General features: G+C 49.6%; 1 protein-coding gene across 4 annotated transcripts in view; it reads right to left on the bottom strand.

Annotated features, from left to right (window-relative positions):
* Positions 1–16,067, bottom strand: part of DAAM2 (dishevelled associated activator of morphogenesis 2) — a 46,040-nt gene that overhangs the window by 20,593 nt on the left and 9,380 nt on the right. For 3 of the 4 annotated variants that reach the window (XM_007458179.1, XM_007458176.1, XM_007458178.1), the window contains exons 3-13: positions 15,429–15,503; positions 14,897–14,991; positions 11,998–12,331; positions 10,716–10,826; positions 9,421–9,524; positions 7,894–7,960; positions 6,504–6,621; positions 4,367–4,496; positions 994–1,052; positions 666–850; positions 2–129 (exon numbers count right to left, since the gene is read on the bottom strand). In XM_007458179.1, coding sequence (XP_007458241.1) covers positions 2–129; positions 666–850; positions 994–1,052; positions 4,367–4,496; positions 6,504–6,621; positions 7,894–7,960; positions 9,421–9,524; positions 10,716–10,826; positions 11,998–12,331; positions 14,897–14,991; positions 15,429–15,503 — 1,406 coding nt within the window. Of the gene's footprint in view, position 1; positions 130–647; positions 851–993; positions 1,053–4,366; positions 4,497–6,503; positions 6,622–7,893; positions 7,961–9,420; positions 9,525–10,715; positions 10,827–11,997; positions 12,332–14,896; positions 14,992–15,428; positions 15,504–16,067 lie in introns of all 4 variants that reach the window. The other variant, XM_007458177.1, reaches the window with a different exon arrangement.

The raw sequence follows: 16,067 nt of genomic DNA, 5'->3' as shown, positions 1-16,067 counted from the left end.
GGGTGGTGGCGGTGGGGGACAGCAGGTGAACGGTAGAGGGGGCGGGGGTGGAGGCAGGTCACTGGTTGTCATCGAGGAAGACAAGGTAAGTGGGCCCCCAGGGGGAGGTGGGGAAGATACAGGTCCTGTCTGTGGGGAGACAGAGACATCAAAAAGACAAAGCATCAACAAGGATGCCTTTCGAGTCCCCCATCACTGTGCCTTCCCTCACTCTTATTCTCCACCTAGACTAGACCCCGAAGCCTGCTTTCACCTCCCACACACAATTAAGCCCCGTTTTCTCCCTCTGCATCCTGAACATCCAACACACAGATACACACACAAGGCAAACACAGACACAGTGGACAGTCATAGTCATCACAGGCAACAGCGGGATTGATACAGACAGGCCTGCACAAGGGCACCCAGCTGAGAGGGGGAGGGGAGCCCAAACCCCGCGCGCACTCTGCTCTCCGTGGTGTGCTTCCTGGGACAGTGCCACCTGAGGAAGGAACGCTGTTTTCGTCTCACGCAGGTGCCAACCTTGCAGCCTCAAGGGTCCCCTCTATCCTGGTCTGAGGTCTCCTCCGTGCTGGGGTCCTCACCTCCTCCCCACGCCTGCTCTTCCCCCCACTGGCCTGAAGGTCTCAGCTCAACTATGTAAAAGCAGAGGAGGGGCCGCGTACTGAGATTTCGCCGAGTTGGGCCACCAGCTCTGCCACTTGTCCCCGAGCCTGGCGCAGCTCCTGGGACTGTCGGGCCAGCTTGTCCTTCATCTTGTTCAGCGCCCGCATCATCTCCTCTCTCTCCGACGTCTTGCTCTCGCACTCCCGCTCCCTCCTCTCCAGCCTGCTCACCAGCTCCGCGCGTTCTGGGACGGACGGAAGGGGAAATGGGAAGAGACGGCGTGAGTGTGAGTGCGTGTGCGTCCTTCCCCAAAGGAGGGAATGGGGCCCTGGGCTGGGCAGGGGAGGGGTGGGGAGCAGGGAGCGGGTCTGGGCCGAGCCCCCTCACCTTTCCGGAACTTCTCCGCTTGGTCTCGCCACTGTTTCACTTCGTTCTCGTTGATGAGCCTAGTGGGGAGTGAAGGGTCCCTTGACTGCTTGCTCACAGCTTCCCAGAAGACGTGGCATCTTCCAGTTCCCCGCACTGGTACCCTGATCTCCAATCTGTCCAGCCACATCAAGGAGGCTAGGATTTTGACTCTCCAGATGTCTCTCCAGGTCGCATCCCTGACAAGTTCTCATTACCTGTCTCTCCATGGTCTGAGAACGCTGAAAGGACCCTTAGAGTCCAACCCCTCTGGGATAGAGCTGAAGCTCCTAAGACCAGAAAAGGAGACGACCGCTAACTCGTGGTAAAGCCAGGACTAAATCCCAGGCCTCCCTTAGTTGTACAATGATTTGTACCCCTTTGTAAAAATAGGTTCTCGCATCTGAGAGAGATCAAAATATTGGCCTTACCATGGTCCAGACTTCCAATGACCAATGGGTGAGAGCAAGAGAAATCGCCCACCCCAGTAACACAGAGTAAGTGGGTAGAGGGTAAAGAGGGGATGTGTCTAAATCATAGGAAGCCCCTTCATTCTTGTCAAACTCTCATTACAAGCGGTGAAAATGAAGCTTTTACTCAGACATCAAGGTATAAGAGAGGTGAAATTCCAAGGTGAGATCTCAATAATCATTTCCTTTGTAAATCTGAAAACAGAGAAGTTAGATCCATGACTCTTGGCCTCCTCAACCAGGTCAAGGATATAAAGAGGGAGTGAGGTATGATGGGGGAAATAATTTGCGAACAGATTTCTTTGGAGAGAGCCATTGTCATCCTCTCTGGCGGGGGGCGGGGGGGGTCCTCCTTCAGCACCATCTAGTGAAGTGACTTCTTTGCGCCCACCCAGAGGGTCGGACCCACGTTCCCTGACACTGGGAGGGAGGCATGGTGGACTGGGGCTAGGCAGGTCCAGAGGGTAGGCGGAGACCCGTGACACTCCAAGAATTTGTTAGTATGAGAGATTGCATGAGGGTTTCTCATGAGCCAGAGAGCATCGTGGAGGAATTTGGCTGAAGCTATTTTAAGTCTTATCCAAAAAGTCCAACTGGACACTTCAACAGTGTACGTCTACGTGTATTGTATTTGCCAGTGAATCAGGACCTGTTGGAAGGGATGGTGCCAAGCAGGCCTGGAGGAAAAAAAGAAAAACATGTGTCTCCAGCGACCAGGGTTTTGTAGCGAGAGGCACCCAGCAAGGAAATTCTGAAGACCCCAGGAATACATGTCATATCTTTATCCATGTGCCAAGCCCAGAGAGCAGGAAGCCTATTTACTAAGTTACCTGATCAAGTAGGGCCTTTTCCCTTTCCCCTTCCTGCCCCCATGCTGCCTCTGGTGGGGGTCAGAAACTGGTTAGCTAGAGGAAAGGGGGGTGGGGTAGAAGGGGCTAGAAGAGAAACAGAACACAGAAAAAGAAGCCAACCATCCCCCCCCCCCACACACACACTCTCTCTCTCTCTCTCTCTCTCTCTCTCACACACACACACACACACACACACACACACACACACTCTCTCTCTCTCTTCCCACTGCAGCTTCCAGCCCCAGTCCAGGGAGGAGAGAGACTCAAGGCTAAATCCAATCTAGAATATTGATTCACGTCTGAGACTAGCCCTTCTACTTGCAGATTTGAGGCTATGTTGGCAGCTGAAAGTGAGCTTAGGACTCCCATTGTCCAAGAAGCAGCAAAAACTTCATTGCACCTGAGGAGCTGTCATCCTCTGGCAGAGGAAAAGCTTCCCCACTAAGTAATGTAAAGAATTAGTGGAAGATAAAGATAAAGTTGCCTCTTCACTGTTTACAACAGCCAAGACATGGAAGCAACCTAAGTGTCCACCGACAGAGGAATGGATAAAGAAGCTGTGGCACACATACACTGCCATAGAGAAGAATGAAATAATGGCATTTGCAGCAACACGCACGGACCTAGAGATTATCGTGCTAAGCGAAGTCAGACAGAGACGAATATCATATGATTTCACTTACATGTGGAATCTAAAAAAAATGATACAAATGAACTTACTTACAAAACAGAAACAGACTCGAAGACTTCAAAAACAAACTTATGGTTACCAAAAGGGAAAGGGAAGCGGGGCGTGCGAGATAAGTTAGGAGTTTGGGATTAATGTACACACTACTATATATAAAATAGATAATCAGCAAGGACCTACTGTATAGCACAGGGAACTCTACTCAATATTCTGTAATAATCTATATGGGAAATATGAATCTGAAAGAGAATGGATATATGTATATGTATAACTGAATCACTCTGCTGTACACCTGAAACTAACACACCATTGTAAATCAACTATACTCCAATATAAAATAAAAATTAAATTTAAAAAACTTCAAAAAATAAATAAAGCTGCCTTTTGATTACTTTCCTAGTTGTACTTGTCCAAGATACCAGTTAGGATTTTGACTACACCAACACCCAGCTATTTGTGCAAATGAAAACAGTAGCATGAATAGTTCAGAAATCATTTTCTCCTTGGCTTTGCAATGCAGCACAATGAATCCTTGAGAGCCAATTCATCTCCTTAAGGGCAACTGACTTAGGCTTATACTGAAAGTAAAAGTTTAAAATTAAAAATCAGTGTGCTAACATGAGGCCCGATTATTAGCTGGCACGACTTTAAACTCATTTCTCCGTGTTTCTCTACACCCAGGGTCAGTCAAAGATGATAAGCCAGAGACCTTAGGCTCTGACATTGTTTTCCAACAGCCTCATGATTAAATTGTCATGCTCTATTTTCAGTGGTTGGCAGACCTTCTCTAAAGAGCCAGAGTGAACTATTTTCGGTTTTATATACTATGTACAGTCTCTGTCATATATTCTTGTGTTTGTTTTTAACAACTCTTTTAAAATGTAAAACTATTCTTGGCTCGTGGACCATACGAAACAAGCTGGAGGGCGGGGGTTAGCCTGTAGCCATAGTTTGCTGACTTTTCCTCCGTGTTGATACGTGTAATTCCCCCTCAATCCACTGAATGCAGTGGATCGTGGCAAGTTGCGTACACCCCCTTTAAACCTGTGCTATCCAATACGGTGGGCGCCAGCCATGTCACGTGACTACTTGAATTTAATGAAAATTAAATAAAATGTAAAACTCAGTCACACTAGCCACACGTCAAGGGCTCAGCAGCCGCATTTGGACAGTGCACGTATGGAACATTTCCATTATCTCGGGGAGTTCTGTTGGATGACTGTGCTCAAGGCCCATTGGAGGTGTCTGGGCTGGAAAGAGGGAGCTGAGGTTTCGCTGGCGAGACCCCAAGTAGGAGAGGGATGGGGAAGGAAGAGGAAGACAGGTGAGGGGTGGCCACTGCTCACATGTTGACGATGTTCTTGACGTTGAAGTTCTCCAAGGGAGCCAGGTCAGGATCCATACCCCTCTCATCCTGGAGGACGATCTGCTGGAGGATGCGGTCCAGGAGCTGCCACTGCTGGAAGTTCCGCTTGTCTGAGGGATGACAGGCATCGTATCTTTACTGAGCCCTGGAACCCACTGGGGCCCTGCCCTAGCGTCACTCCCTGGGGCCAGGCTGGGGAGGTGAGTCCCTCCCCTCCCTTGACAAGCTCCCCGTCTGACTGGGGAGGCAATGCAACTGCTGATAATGAAGACTCATAAATCCTATCATTTCTTGCTGATCTGCAACTAACCTTTTATGAATGTGTCAACCCTCTAGATATATTTCTCTATTCCCTGGAATGCTTTCTGGCTGTCTTCTTCCCTGTTGGTACCCTGAGTATCCTATGCCTGGGGAATGCAAATTGCTTTTTTACAATTATCTTCAAAAAGCACATTTAAGAAAGTAAATCTGCTCCAAACATTACACGCTGAATAATGAAGTCTCCAGGGAAAACTGTTTTGAAAGAAAAGGTTTTAGGATTATCAATGCTATTGTCCTACAGAGGAAGAAGAATGGAGACTCATTACAGGTGCACACTGAGAGGGGGTCAGAATGGGCTGAAAAAGTGGCTGTGGAATCCTGGCAGATTTCGTGGCGAAGGTGACCCTGAACTGTGAAGGCAAAGGCATCGTGTGTTGCGCCTGCGCAGGGCCCCACGGGCATCCCCTTCTAACTGTAGTCTGGCTGGACGTGGACTTTCTTTTCACGTGAGGGCCACAAGCTCCTCTTCCTTGGTTCTTGATCCAAGTACTTTGTTTCTACTGACCTCCAAGGCGAGGTCAAGCAGCATGATTCTGGCCTCAAAGGCAAGCCACAATGCCCACAAAGTGGAAGGTCACATCTGCACAGCCCCATTTTGAGGCAAAACAGAGGGACCCGTTCACAACGCCCTTGGAGCACTAAACACAGGAAGTCATGCGAGCAGAAATCAGATTTCGCACGTCTTCCATGAAGACTTTCTAGACTGAGGTTTGGAGAGCTGGCAGCTTCCTGGTCCAGGTCACTGCGTCTGTCCTCCTTTCCAACACTCCACTGACACGTGCATTGCAAAGTGGCCATCGCTTTCCATTTACCTTTCAACCAGGAACACAGGGTAAAGCCTGTGTTCACAGAAGTAGTATGTGTTTCATCTAAAGCCCTGACCCCAAAGAAACAAAATTCCTTCACATGTACAGACTCACTGAGCCTCCCGTTCACTCACTGTGAACTGGAGATAATAACACACACTCCTTAAGCCATTCTGAGGTATAGAGACACTATCTTAATAGACCTCCCATCACACCCAGCCCAGAGTTGGCGACAATAAATCGTAGTTGTCACCACCACCTCGATTACCAACACCAACATCATCACCACTAAAGAGAGTCTGTCTAGGCTGACCATCATGTTGGGCCATGTCAGTTTCCAAATATTCTATTTTATGAAGAGCTTAAGTACCAAATGGTGCAGTTATAGCTCATTTCAAATTGCATGCTGGCGTGGCTATTAGTAATTATGTATAATTTATTCAGTCACCGGGCACACCTGGATCATAAGAGCTTAGCATCTACTTCTACAGATACTGACATTTGGTATTTGTAAAGTGAGTCAGGAACAAGGGTGGTAGGATGGGAGCCAGCAAGGGCTAGATAGAGGAGTTGATAAAATCTTAAAAAAAAAAAAAAAAAAAAAAAAGGCAAGGCACACTCTTCCCACAGCTGTGCTGCTCCCCACAAGCACGAAACTCCTTTTTGGAACGCCCTGAGAAGAATGATCACAACCCTGCCACGAGCTGGCAGTCAGAGCTGTTGGATCCTTCAGGGATCAAGCTCCCGCTTGTTGGACCAGGATGTTGGCATTGCTCAGGGCTGAGTCCCCCGCTCCTCTGCTGGGGGACAGTGCAAGTCCTGACCCCCAGGAAGAAGGGAAGAGCACGGGCCTGAGTCCTATGGCCTGGCCTCCTGGGAACTGGGGTGCAGGGGGAGACATGGGGAGACTTCCCAACCCCGGGAGCTTCTGACACCTTGTCTCCAGCTGCCCCGGGCCAGGGGCTCAGGCCGGCTGAGGGAGCTACTCACAGGGCATCTGCAGGCAGTGGTGCAGGACAGACAGCAGGCAGGGGTAGGCCTCTGTATGCTTCAGCTTCTTATGGATCAGCTCAAACATCTGGGAAGCACTCTTGGTGTCGATGTGGACCTGAGGGTGTCGAGGGTACAGTGAATGGGGAGAGGGGAGGGGGAGGCAGCAGAGGGAGAGAATGGGGAGGGAGAAGACCCTGCTTTCATCCACTGAGCCCCGTCCCGCAGCAGCATTTCTTTCCTGCCTCTGGTCCAGGCTTAAAAAAGAGACAGGCATGGGCTTCCCCGGTGGCGCAGTGGTTGAGAGTCCGCCTGCCGATGCAGGGGACAGGGGTTCGTGCCCCGGTCCGGGAAGATCCCACATGCCGCGGAGCGGCTGGGCCTGTGAGCCATGGCCGCTGAGCCTGCGTGTCCGGAGCCTGTGCTCCGCAACGGGAGAGGCCACAACAGTGAGAGGCCCGCGTACCGCCAAAAAAAAAAAAAAAAAAAAGAGAGAGACAGGCAGAGAAAAGGAGGAGAGAGCTGTGCTAATTATATAAACCAGGGTTTCCCAACCTCGGCACCACTGGCATCTTGGACTGCATGATTCTTTGTTGTGGGAGGCTGTCCTGTTCATTGTGGGCTGTTCAGCAGCATCCTGGCCCTATATCTACCAGATGTCAGGGGCATCTTCCTCACACCTGTTGTGACAGCTAAGAACGTCTCTAAACATTTCAGGTGTCCCCAAGGGAAGTAAAATCTCCCCTGGTTGAGAACTACTGATTCAAACTAAGGGAAGGAAGCAGGGGCCTGGATGATTCAAGGAGCACATGGCATAGGTTCACGGGTGCAAATTCCAGACCGACTCTGCCGTTGTGTGACAACAGCAAGCCGCTTGCCCTTTGCTAACGTCAGTTTCCTTCTCTTTAAATTCAGGGCTTTTTTTTAGAATATAAAGAGATGGTGCTTGGCTACTGAAGCACCACCCCAAAGGAGGTCTCCACGTGGATAGGGATTTTATAACACAATATTTAAGCAGCAGACGTGTGGATTTTCAGGGTTACCAAGGCTAAACTGGAAATGATGTTGTTTGCTAAGCATGATCAGGTGAGTGATGGGGAAAGGTATCTCAGGAAATTACTGGAAGACACAGAGAAAGTCATCCCGGGGGAGGCATTTGAGAGTAACCATGTGTAAGAATTGTCTCTCTTTCGTTTGGGGGTTGCAGTGGGAGATGCTCTCCCCGGTTAGGCTCTGCTGGTGAGGCCTGGCAGAGCCACCACACTGCCAGGGCTCCAGAAGTGGGACCCGGCCGTGGAGGCACCCACCAGGGAACCCAGCCAACACCGGACCTACCACAGCGTGGCATCTGGGACCCACTGCAGTCGCCCCATCCTTGCAGGCTCCTCACCATGTCAAACCTCCTGGCTAGCTCCAGGTCATCCTCGTTCCGGACCATCTCAAAGAAGTCCAAATGCCTAGACAGGACGGGGGGATACAGGGAGTAGACATCACCACCAGGCCAGCCCTGGGTGAGGGTTACAGCCCTTCCAAGCCCCCCACTGACTCAATCTGAAGGCTTCATTCAGGTGAGGCCAAGGCAAAGCCAGAAAGAAGCCAGCTGCCTGTATGTCAACACCCTCCTCCTTTACAGAATCCCATGCCCATCCCTCGGGGAGGCCAGCTGAGGGTCCTATCGCCTTCCATCGGGCTTTCACAGGTTTGGAACTACTGACATTTGGGGCTGGGTCATCCCTGGATTTGGGAGGTGGGTGTGTGAGTTCCAAGATGTGTACCAGCATCTCTGACCTCTACCCACCAGATGCCAGCAGAATCCCCCACTTTGTGACAACCACAACATGTCTCCAGGAGCTGCCAGATGTCCCCTGGCACCCACAGTCAAGGACCACTGCCCTACATCTACCTTCCCCAGTGTTCCTTTTTTTTTTTTTTTTTTTTGGAGTATAATTGCTTTACAATGTTGTGTTAGTTTCTGCTGTGCAACAAAGTGAATCGGCTATATATATCCCCCCTCCCACTTGGACCTCCCTCCCTCCCGGACCTCCCTCCCTCCCCATCCCCCATCCCACCCATCTAGGTCACCACAGAGCACCGAGCTGAGCTCCCTGTGCTATACAGCAGGTTCCCACGAGCTCTCTATTTTACACATGACAGTGCATATATGTCAATCCCAATCTCCCAATTTGTCTCACCCTCCCCTTCCTCCCCTGTGTCCTCCCCTGTGCCCGCATGTCCGTCCTCTACGTCTGGCATCTCTATTCCTGCCCTGCCAACAGTACTGTCCCATGTCCCCACTCAAGGCCAATCTCTCATCTTCTACTCCACCCCCTCCTCCACGCCACCACAAAAGGACCCATTCTCTCTCCCTTAAGACCTAACGTGATAACATAGCCTGTGCGAGTGGGGTGGCACCAGAGAGGCTCACTAGTGATGCATAGGAGCTTCACTGTGCCCTTGGGTCAGCAAAGGCGTTGATGGCTTGCTTGCACCTTGGCGGGGAGCACTGCTTGGCTGAGCAGCCGGGCGCTGCGGGACGTTTAACATTCCTGGCTCCCTACAACCAATGCCAGTAGTGCCCCCCAACCGGCCAGTTTGAAAACCAGAGAACACCCCTACATGGTTCCAAATTCCCCCCAGCGGGCAGTACTGCCGCAGCGGAGGACTACTGGGTCCACCTGCCTATAACATCAGAGATCAGACAGGAGGTTGGCAAAGAGGACAGGCAGGGGCATAGGTGATGTGAGACAAGAAGGTGGGGGAGCTGTCCACCTCCCGCCCCCCAGAGCTGCTTCTGAATCGATGCTGGGTGTGGCAGGCGGTCTCCGGGGGAACAGAAACCTCTACAGAAGTCCTGACCATCCCCCGCCGAGGCGCTGTCGCCGTAGGTTTGCATGGGGACGGGTGTCTTGGGCCTTACTTGTCCAGGACGGCATTCTCGTGCTGCCGGAGTTTGTCAATCACAGGCTGTATCCCCAGCATCAGGAACTCGTACCGTAGATGTAGACGGAACTCCAGATTATCCTGGGGGTCACCAAGGGAGGACCAGACTCACTGTCTGGTCTCGATTTCCACAGGAGTCCCCAGCGGCCCCCTCACTGCCACTCCAGTCCCACCACATCCCCTGCAGTAAACTCATCAGAGCTGCTTCGAGTCCCAGAGTTGCAAGAAAGGGTGGGAGGAGACATCCTCTGACCTTGTTATTTACTCCCTTTAGCTCTCCTGCCTCACTTCCTTTAAGTCCTTCACCAGTTTTCTCTAAGTTTTTGGCCTCAAAGAGCAGTGTTGAAAAGTGATACAGAGCACACACTTTGGAACCAGACATTTCTTGGTTCCAATCCCTGCTCTGTCACTTACTGGTTTTGTGACTTTTGCAAAAGTCTTAGTTTCCTCATCAGTTAAATGGGCATGATATCACTTACCTAACAGGAATGATATTCATAAGGACTGCTTGATGAGGTATGGTTAGCAACTAACCAGAACAGATGTCAGCATAAATAGCTAGTACTGACTCAGGTGACATCAGCATCTTAGGGACAGGTAATCCCCCCCAATCCACCCCACCTAACTCAGGTCATCGGGACGGGATGCAAAAAAGAGTATATGCTGGCAGGAAAGAGGGAAAAGCAGAGATCATTAAATTGCCCCTTTTGACCTTCAACAAGCTGACCTTGACTGGGGCACCTGATTGCCTTGGGATTTGGGGGGTTCACCTGCTCTTCAAGTTCTCCTTCGACTGTTGCTATTTTTAAGGTCTGGGAATCCCATTCTGACCCCAAAAGAAGGAAAATCAGAAGTCACAAACAGAAGGTGCTAGAAGAGCATGATCAGCCACCCCAGAAATCAGTCCAGAAGCAGGTCTTTAGAAGGCTCTAGAAAGAAGGGCCAACACTTGCCCTCCTCCCATAAATGATCCCCCACCATCCTAAACAATCATCAGCCAGACAAGCTTGGGGTTTGTCCACGACACACATAATGCATGATGCGACCTAGGCAGGAAGCGCCCCAGGAACCGCTCATGACAGGGAGGTTTATGACAAGCTGTTCTTTCTTGGCCCCAGGTGAAGGAGGCAAGAGGTGATACAGATAATCTGAGGACAGTGATGGTAGTGTCAGCCACACTGACCCTCTGCCACATCCCCAGGCAGCACCCACGCCCTCTTCCCCAGGTCCGGAAAGTCAGGGCCCAGCAAGGGCACAGAGAAGATGCCTCACCTCTCCAGCGCCAGCATTGAGGACAGCGTTGATAAAGGACATGATGGCTGTTTTCAGATTCACTTCATCTCGGTACCGGCCCAGACTTCGGTCCAGCTCATTCAGCAGTGTCTGGATGGAAAGGCAGGATGGAAAAAGAGAGGAGGGCTCAGGATCCTATGAGTCCAGCCTCTGTGCCTTTGCTCCTGCCATTCCAATCGCCCAGAATGCCCCATCTGTTCTCTCTACCCAATCTATCCAACCTCACCTTGGACCTTCCCTAAAGCTCACCTTTTCCAGGAAGCATCCTTTGCCTCTCTACATCTCAGCCCCAGTCCTACCTTATTCTCCTGTCCACTCGGCCTTGAGGACTTGCTTTATTTTGCTGGGTGATGCTGAAAAGATGCTTTAGCACTTTACAGCTGTTTACAGGTCCTCAGCCCTCCATATCTGTGGGTCCCATATGTGCAGATTCAACCAATGCCAGGTTGAAAATATATATGAAAATTTGAATTTGCTGAACACCAGTAACTGTTTACATAGCATTTATATGGTACTTACAGTTATTTACAGAGCATTTACATTATATTAGATCCTATAAGTAATCCAGAGATGATTTAAAGTATACAGAAGGATGTGCATAGGTTATATGCAAATACTACACTATTTTATATAAGACATTTAAGTATCCACAGATTTTGGTATCCACGAGGGTCCTGGGACCAATCCCTCGAGGATACCGAGAGTAACTGTATTCCCTGCCCAGCTCCTTGATAGCACAGACATTACCTTTTACCTCCTTTGCATCTTCTGCAAAGGGTCAGGGGTCACTTTCTGAACAGAGTAGGTGCTTTAAAATGTTTGATGACAGAATACACATATAGTCTATAATGGTGGATAAACCATAATGTTTGTGATAACAGTTCACATCTATTAAGACTCAGTACCAAGACACTATACTTATTATCTATCTCTTTACCTGGAGCAGGTCAGGGAGAAGAAAAGAGCATAGCATGGCCTGAGTTCCCAGGACTTGTCCCAGTGTCCCTATAGTAGGCACTGGCCCAGGCATCGGGCCTAAAATCTCCATTCCAGCAACGGCATTCGAGTCAATATTTCTTGACTGAGCCCCTTTATGAGCCAGGTGCTGGGCTCAGAGATGCTGAGCCACAAAAATGAAGCAGACCAATATTCCAGTCTCAAGGAACCCACGGTTTAGTGAGGAGTCCATTTTCCCGGCCAAACCGCCCCTCTCTTAAGGGTCCTCAGCTCTTTTTATATAAGCCCTCCACCAGCCCCGCACCTGGAAGCGCGTCCGCTCGGCTGCGTACACCTGGTAGTGTAGCATGGCCTGCAGCACCTTCTTGTGGCCGCCAGGCACCAGGCACACGGCGCCCAGGATCTCCAGCACGGCCACCTTGGTCTTGCTGTTCTCCGTGCGCAGGCTCTGTGCGATGGTGCTGATGGCCTCGGGCTGTGCCAGCACGTGTGCCCGCCCCTGGGAGTTGTTCATCAGAGCTTTGATGCAGCCGATGAGGGAGGTGTGGATGCGGCTTTCACAGGTGGCATGGTCCATGCTCCGGAGGAAGTCCAGCAGACAGGTCAAGCCCTCCAGCTCGATGAAGCGGGTCACAAACCTGCCCAGACCAGAGCCATCAGCAAAACAGGTATCCTGCAGTTGCATATTATTCTGTATGCATTTTGCAAACAGCTACCCCCTTACCTGGGTACCGCTGTGTCCCACCGACAGTAGCCACTTGGTTCACTTGTAAAGTTTATCTAAAGCGCTAAAATCCTATCACCTCACAAGACTCAGCTCTTATTTGCATTTTAAATACCATGCATTTGCACGTCGTTGACTGTAGGTTACACAGCTATGAAGGTGTATATGTGAAAGAGATGATCATGATAATTATTAGGATAATTATCATGGCTGTTAAACCTGAAAACCCATCACCGACGATGATGGGAATTAAGAGAATTACAGTCAGAAAACAAGGAGGACTTGGAAGACATGGGAGCCATCAGAGTCACTGCAACAAGGTGTCAAGGCTGGGGAAGGCACTCTTCAAGGGATCCCTAAGAAAACATCTGAGTTATCTTGAAGGTTAGCAAAAAAACATTAAAAACCCTTTGGTTCAGTGGTTCTCAACCTGGAATCTGTGTTCCCCTAAGGGGTCTATGGCTAACATTCAGGGGTCCATGAACTTGGATGGGAAAAGAAAATTACACTTTTATTTTTGGTAACCTCTACCTGAAATTTAGCATTTCTTTCAGTGGTGAATGTAGGCAATAAACTATAGTGGCATTAGCAGAATCTGTGACTTTGTCACACAAAAGAAATCACAGCTATTTTCACCTCTAATTACAGTTGTTATAGGTATCTCAGAATATCATTTCCACTCATCAGGGCTTCAAAATTATGGTGGTTGCCAGTTCTTATTATTTAAGGCATAAAGGAGTACATTTATTGCTATCTCACAAATGTTTAAAATTTGGTAACTGTATTTCAATTTAATTGGTTCATTTTTAACTTTATCTATTTCTATCTATTTTACTATTTAACAACATCACTCTGATAAGCAGTCAATAGGTTTCATCTGGGTGGCAAAGTCATCCATGGCGCGCGCGCATGCGCGCGCGCGCGCACACACACACACACACACACACACACACACACACACACAGGCTTAAAACCCTTGATTCAGTAGAATAATTAATGATCTGAGGAAATGTCATAAATGAAGGTGAGGAAAGCACTACATATAATTAGTACATTTGATCCCCAGGGCATTTGTATTTCTACATGATTAAAGAAATACGCCTAGAAAAATAGAATGTACTCTTAAATTGTTGAAAATAGGTATTATTTATTTTCTATTTTATACTTTTATGTATTCCACAAAATTTCCACCATGACTGTGTGTGACTTTTGTAATCAGAATTTTATTACGGGAAAAAAAATAAATGGAAGTGGGAGATGAACCCGGCAACCTCCCCTCAGCCCTTCTACTTCCTGACTTCCTCATCCTTCCTGCATCCCCTGCCCATACCAGGCCCCCACCCCACCCCGCCTGAGCAACAAGCAGGGATTAGGGGGCTCCCGTTCTCCTTGAGGCTATTTCCAGGCTCCTGGGTCAACCTAGACCGCGCGCGCGCGTGCGCGCGCACACACACACACACACACACACACACACACACACACACGAAGATCATTGTGCTGGTAACAACTGGAGCTCTAGAGAAAGAAAAGGCCTGATTGTGGTGTTTGCCAATGTCCATGGTATAAATACCGCCAGCATAGCTGATTTCAAAGTATCAATGTGTGTCATTGAACATGGAGCTGGGAAGAGATGCACCGTTTACGTATTCCCACCAGGCACACACAGTGGGTGTCAACTCACTGAGCACAGGTAACAGTAAAGAGCATACATAACAGTAAAATGTAGTCAAATCATCAGGTAATTAAGGAGTGATAAGTTTCAAGTACTTAATTACCTTTGTTTTTGATAGCATTTATTTAATCATGAGTTGATGTAATTTACATTTTCATCATAGCTACGTCTAACAACCAGCTTGCAAAACTGCTGAACATTTTGAGAGTTGGCTCCCACAGGCCGGAATGAGTTGCCGGACACAAGAGGAGCCTGTGGCTCTCTTGGGCCCTTTCACAATGTGGCCTGGGACGTGGGGAGAGGCTCTTCTCAGCCCTTGAGACACCCATCCCCCCCCTTCCTTGCCTGCTCCCACTCTAGATGGAGAAATCTCATCCAGAGACACCACATCGCCCCCTAGTGGCTGGAGTATTTCTCACCCACACTCACCCCTCTGGCGCGGGGCCCCTCATGTGCACAGCTCCTTCTTGTGTACCTGTCCGTATGCCCCCCACCCCATCCTGTTCTGTTTTCCCAATGAAACAAGCACCTGCCTTCAGTTTCTCTTCAGGATCTGAGGTTGATCTCATCTTCCCGTGTTCATCTCCCCTTCCCAACATGCCCATCCTCTGGCAGCATCCCAGCTCCTCACAGAGGCGGTGTGGGAGCCAGGATGTGAAAGGAGGTAAAGTGAGCTCTAGGGGATGCTGGAGAGTGGAGCTGGCCGAGGGGAGTGGGATGGGGGGAGAGCTCTGCGTGAAGCTTCGGGAAGCTGAGGGGACCGCTGGGTGAGGGGACGTGGAAGGAAGTGAGGGAAGGGGACATCACCTCATGGGCTGTGTCCGGAGGGCCGTCTTCAGGTCTTCCACGACTTGGTTCCTCATCTCCGTCTCCTCCTCATCAAACGCGTACAGACTCTGCATCTGAGGTCGGAGAAGGGGGCAGAGGTCATGCTGGGCTGCCTGCCTCCCAGCTCCCTGCCACTCGCAGCCCGAGTGTGAGCCGGGGGCCACCCTCGCCTCAGGAGTGGTGAGGCCACAGGGAACGGTTTGCTAAGACAGAGTGACAGACTCCGAGAAGAGCCATTCCCAGGCTTCACTTTCCTCATCTGTAAAATGGGGAGAATGATCAGCCCAGACCACTTCCCAAGGCTCTGTGATATACACATAATAAATGTTTCAATGGTTTGGGGGGCTCTAAAGTCACACAGGGGAGGGAGGGATCAGGAAAAAATCTTGAGAATAACTGAAAAGCTGCTGATCCCCAGAGAGGGTGGGCTGTGGGGTGCAGGGGAAGATGATGACCACTCTCCCCACAGCCTTTCCAGGCAGGGCCGGGGCAGGACAGGGGCGAGGCTCACCGCGGCCATGGAGTTGATGCGGTCGATGTAATAGTCAGGCCAGCTGGTCGCCAGCTTGTTGGGATCCTCCTGTTCCTGGAACAAGATGAAGGACTGGATGGACCCCCCGGCAAGACAGGCCCACAATCTGAGATACTGAGCTTCGTCCCAGGTCAGCATTCAGATTCATCTCCTAGCCCAGCCTAGACGGGGTGACTTTGAGGAAGTTACAAAATCTCCCCAGGCTTCCATTTCTTCCTTGGCAAAGGCAGATCGTGGACATCAAATCTCAGGACCAGCCAGTGACAGAGGCAGAAACCACACAGGTATATACACTTTCAAACAATATATACAATTAAAAATAATTCTTTTTTTCCCTGTTATATCTGTTCTAACTTTATTTAATAAAATACAATTTTAAGTCTGTTGAATCTAATGAAAATGTGTGCTTATATTTTGTACATCTCCTTTTTCAAATTTTATTGTTTTCTGATAATATCATTCTCATTGTATTTTACAAAAGTATTTGTCGGTGACAGTTTGGATCTTTAAAAACTTGGTCTTTCTCTCAGTTTGGGAAGCACTGATTGACATAGAGCATTTGGTGCAGCGCCTGGCACACAGTAGGTACTCAGTAAACTGTAACTTTAAAAAAGGAGG

Source organism: Lipotes vexillifer, unplaced genomic scaffold (assembly GCF_000442215.2).
Source record: "Lipotes vexillifer unplaced genomic scaffold, Lipotes_vexillifer_v1.1 scaffold4, whole genome shotgun sequence".
Lineage (NCBI taxonomy): Eukaryota > Metazoa > Chordata > Mammalia > Artiodactyla > Lipotidae > Lipotes > Lipotes vexillifer.
Note: the sequence above shows the minus strand (reverse complement) of the source record. Positions and strands in the feature narration are given on the sequence as shown.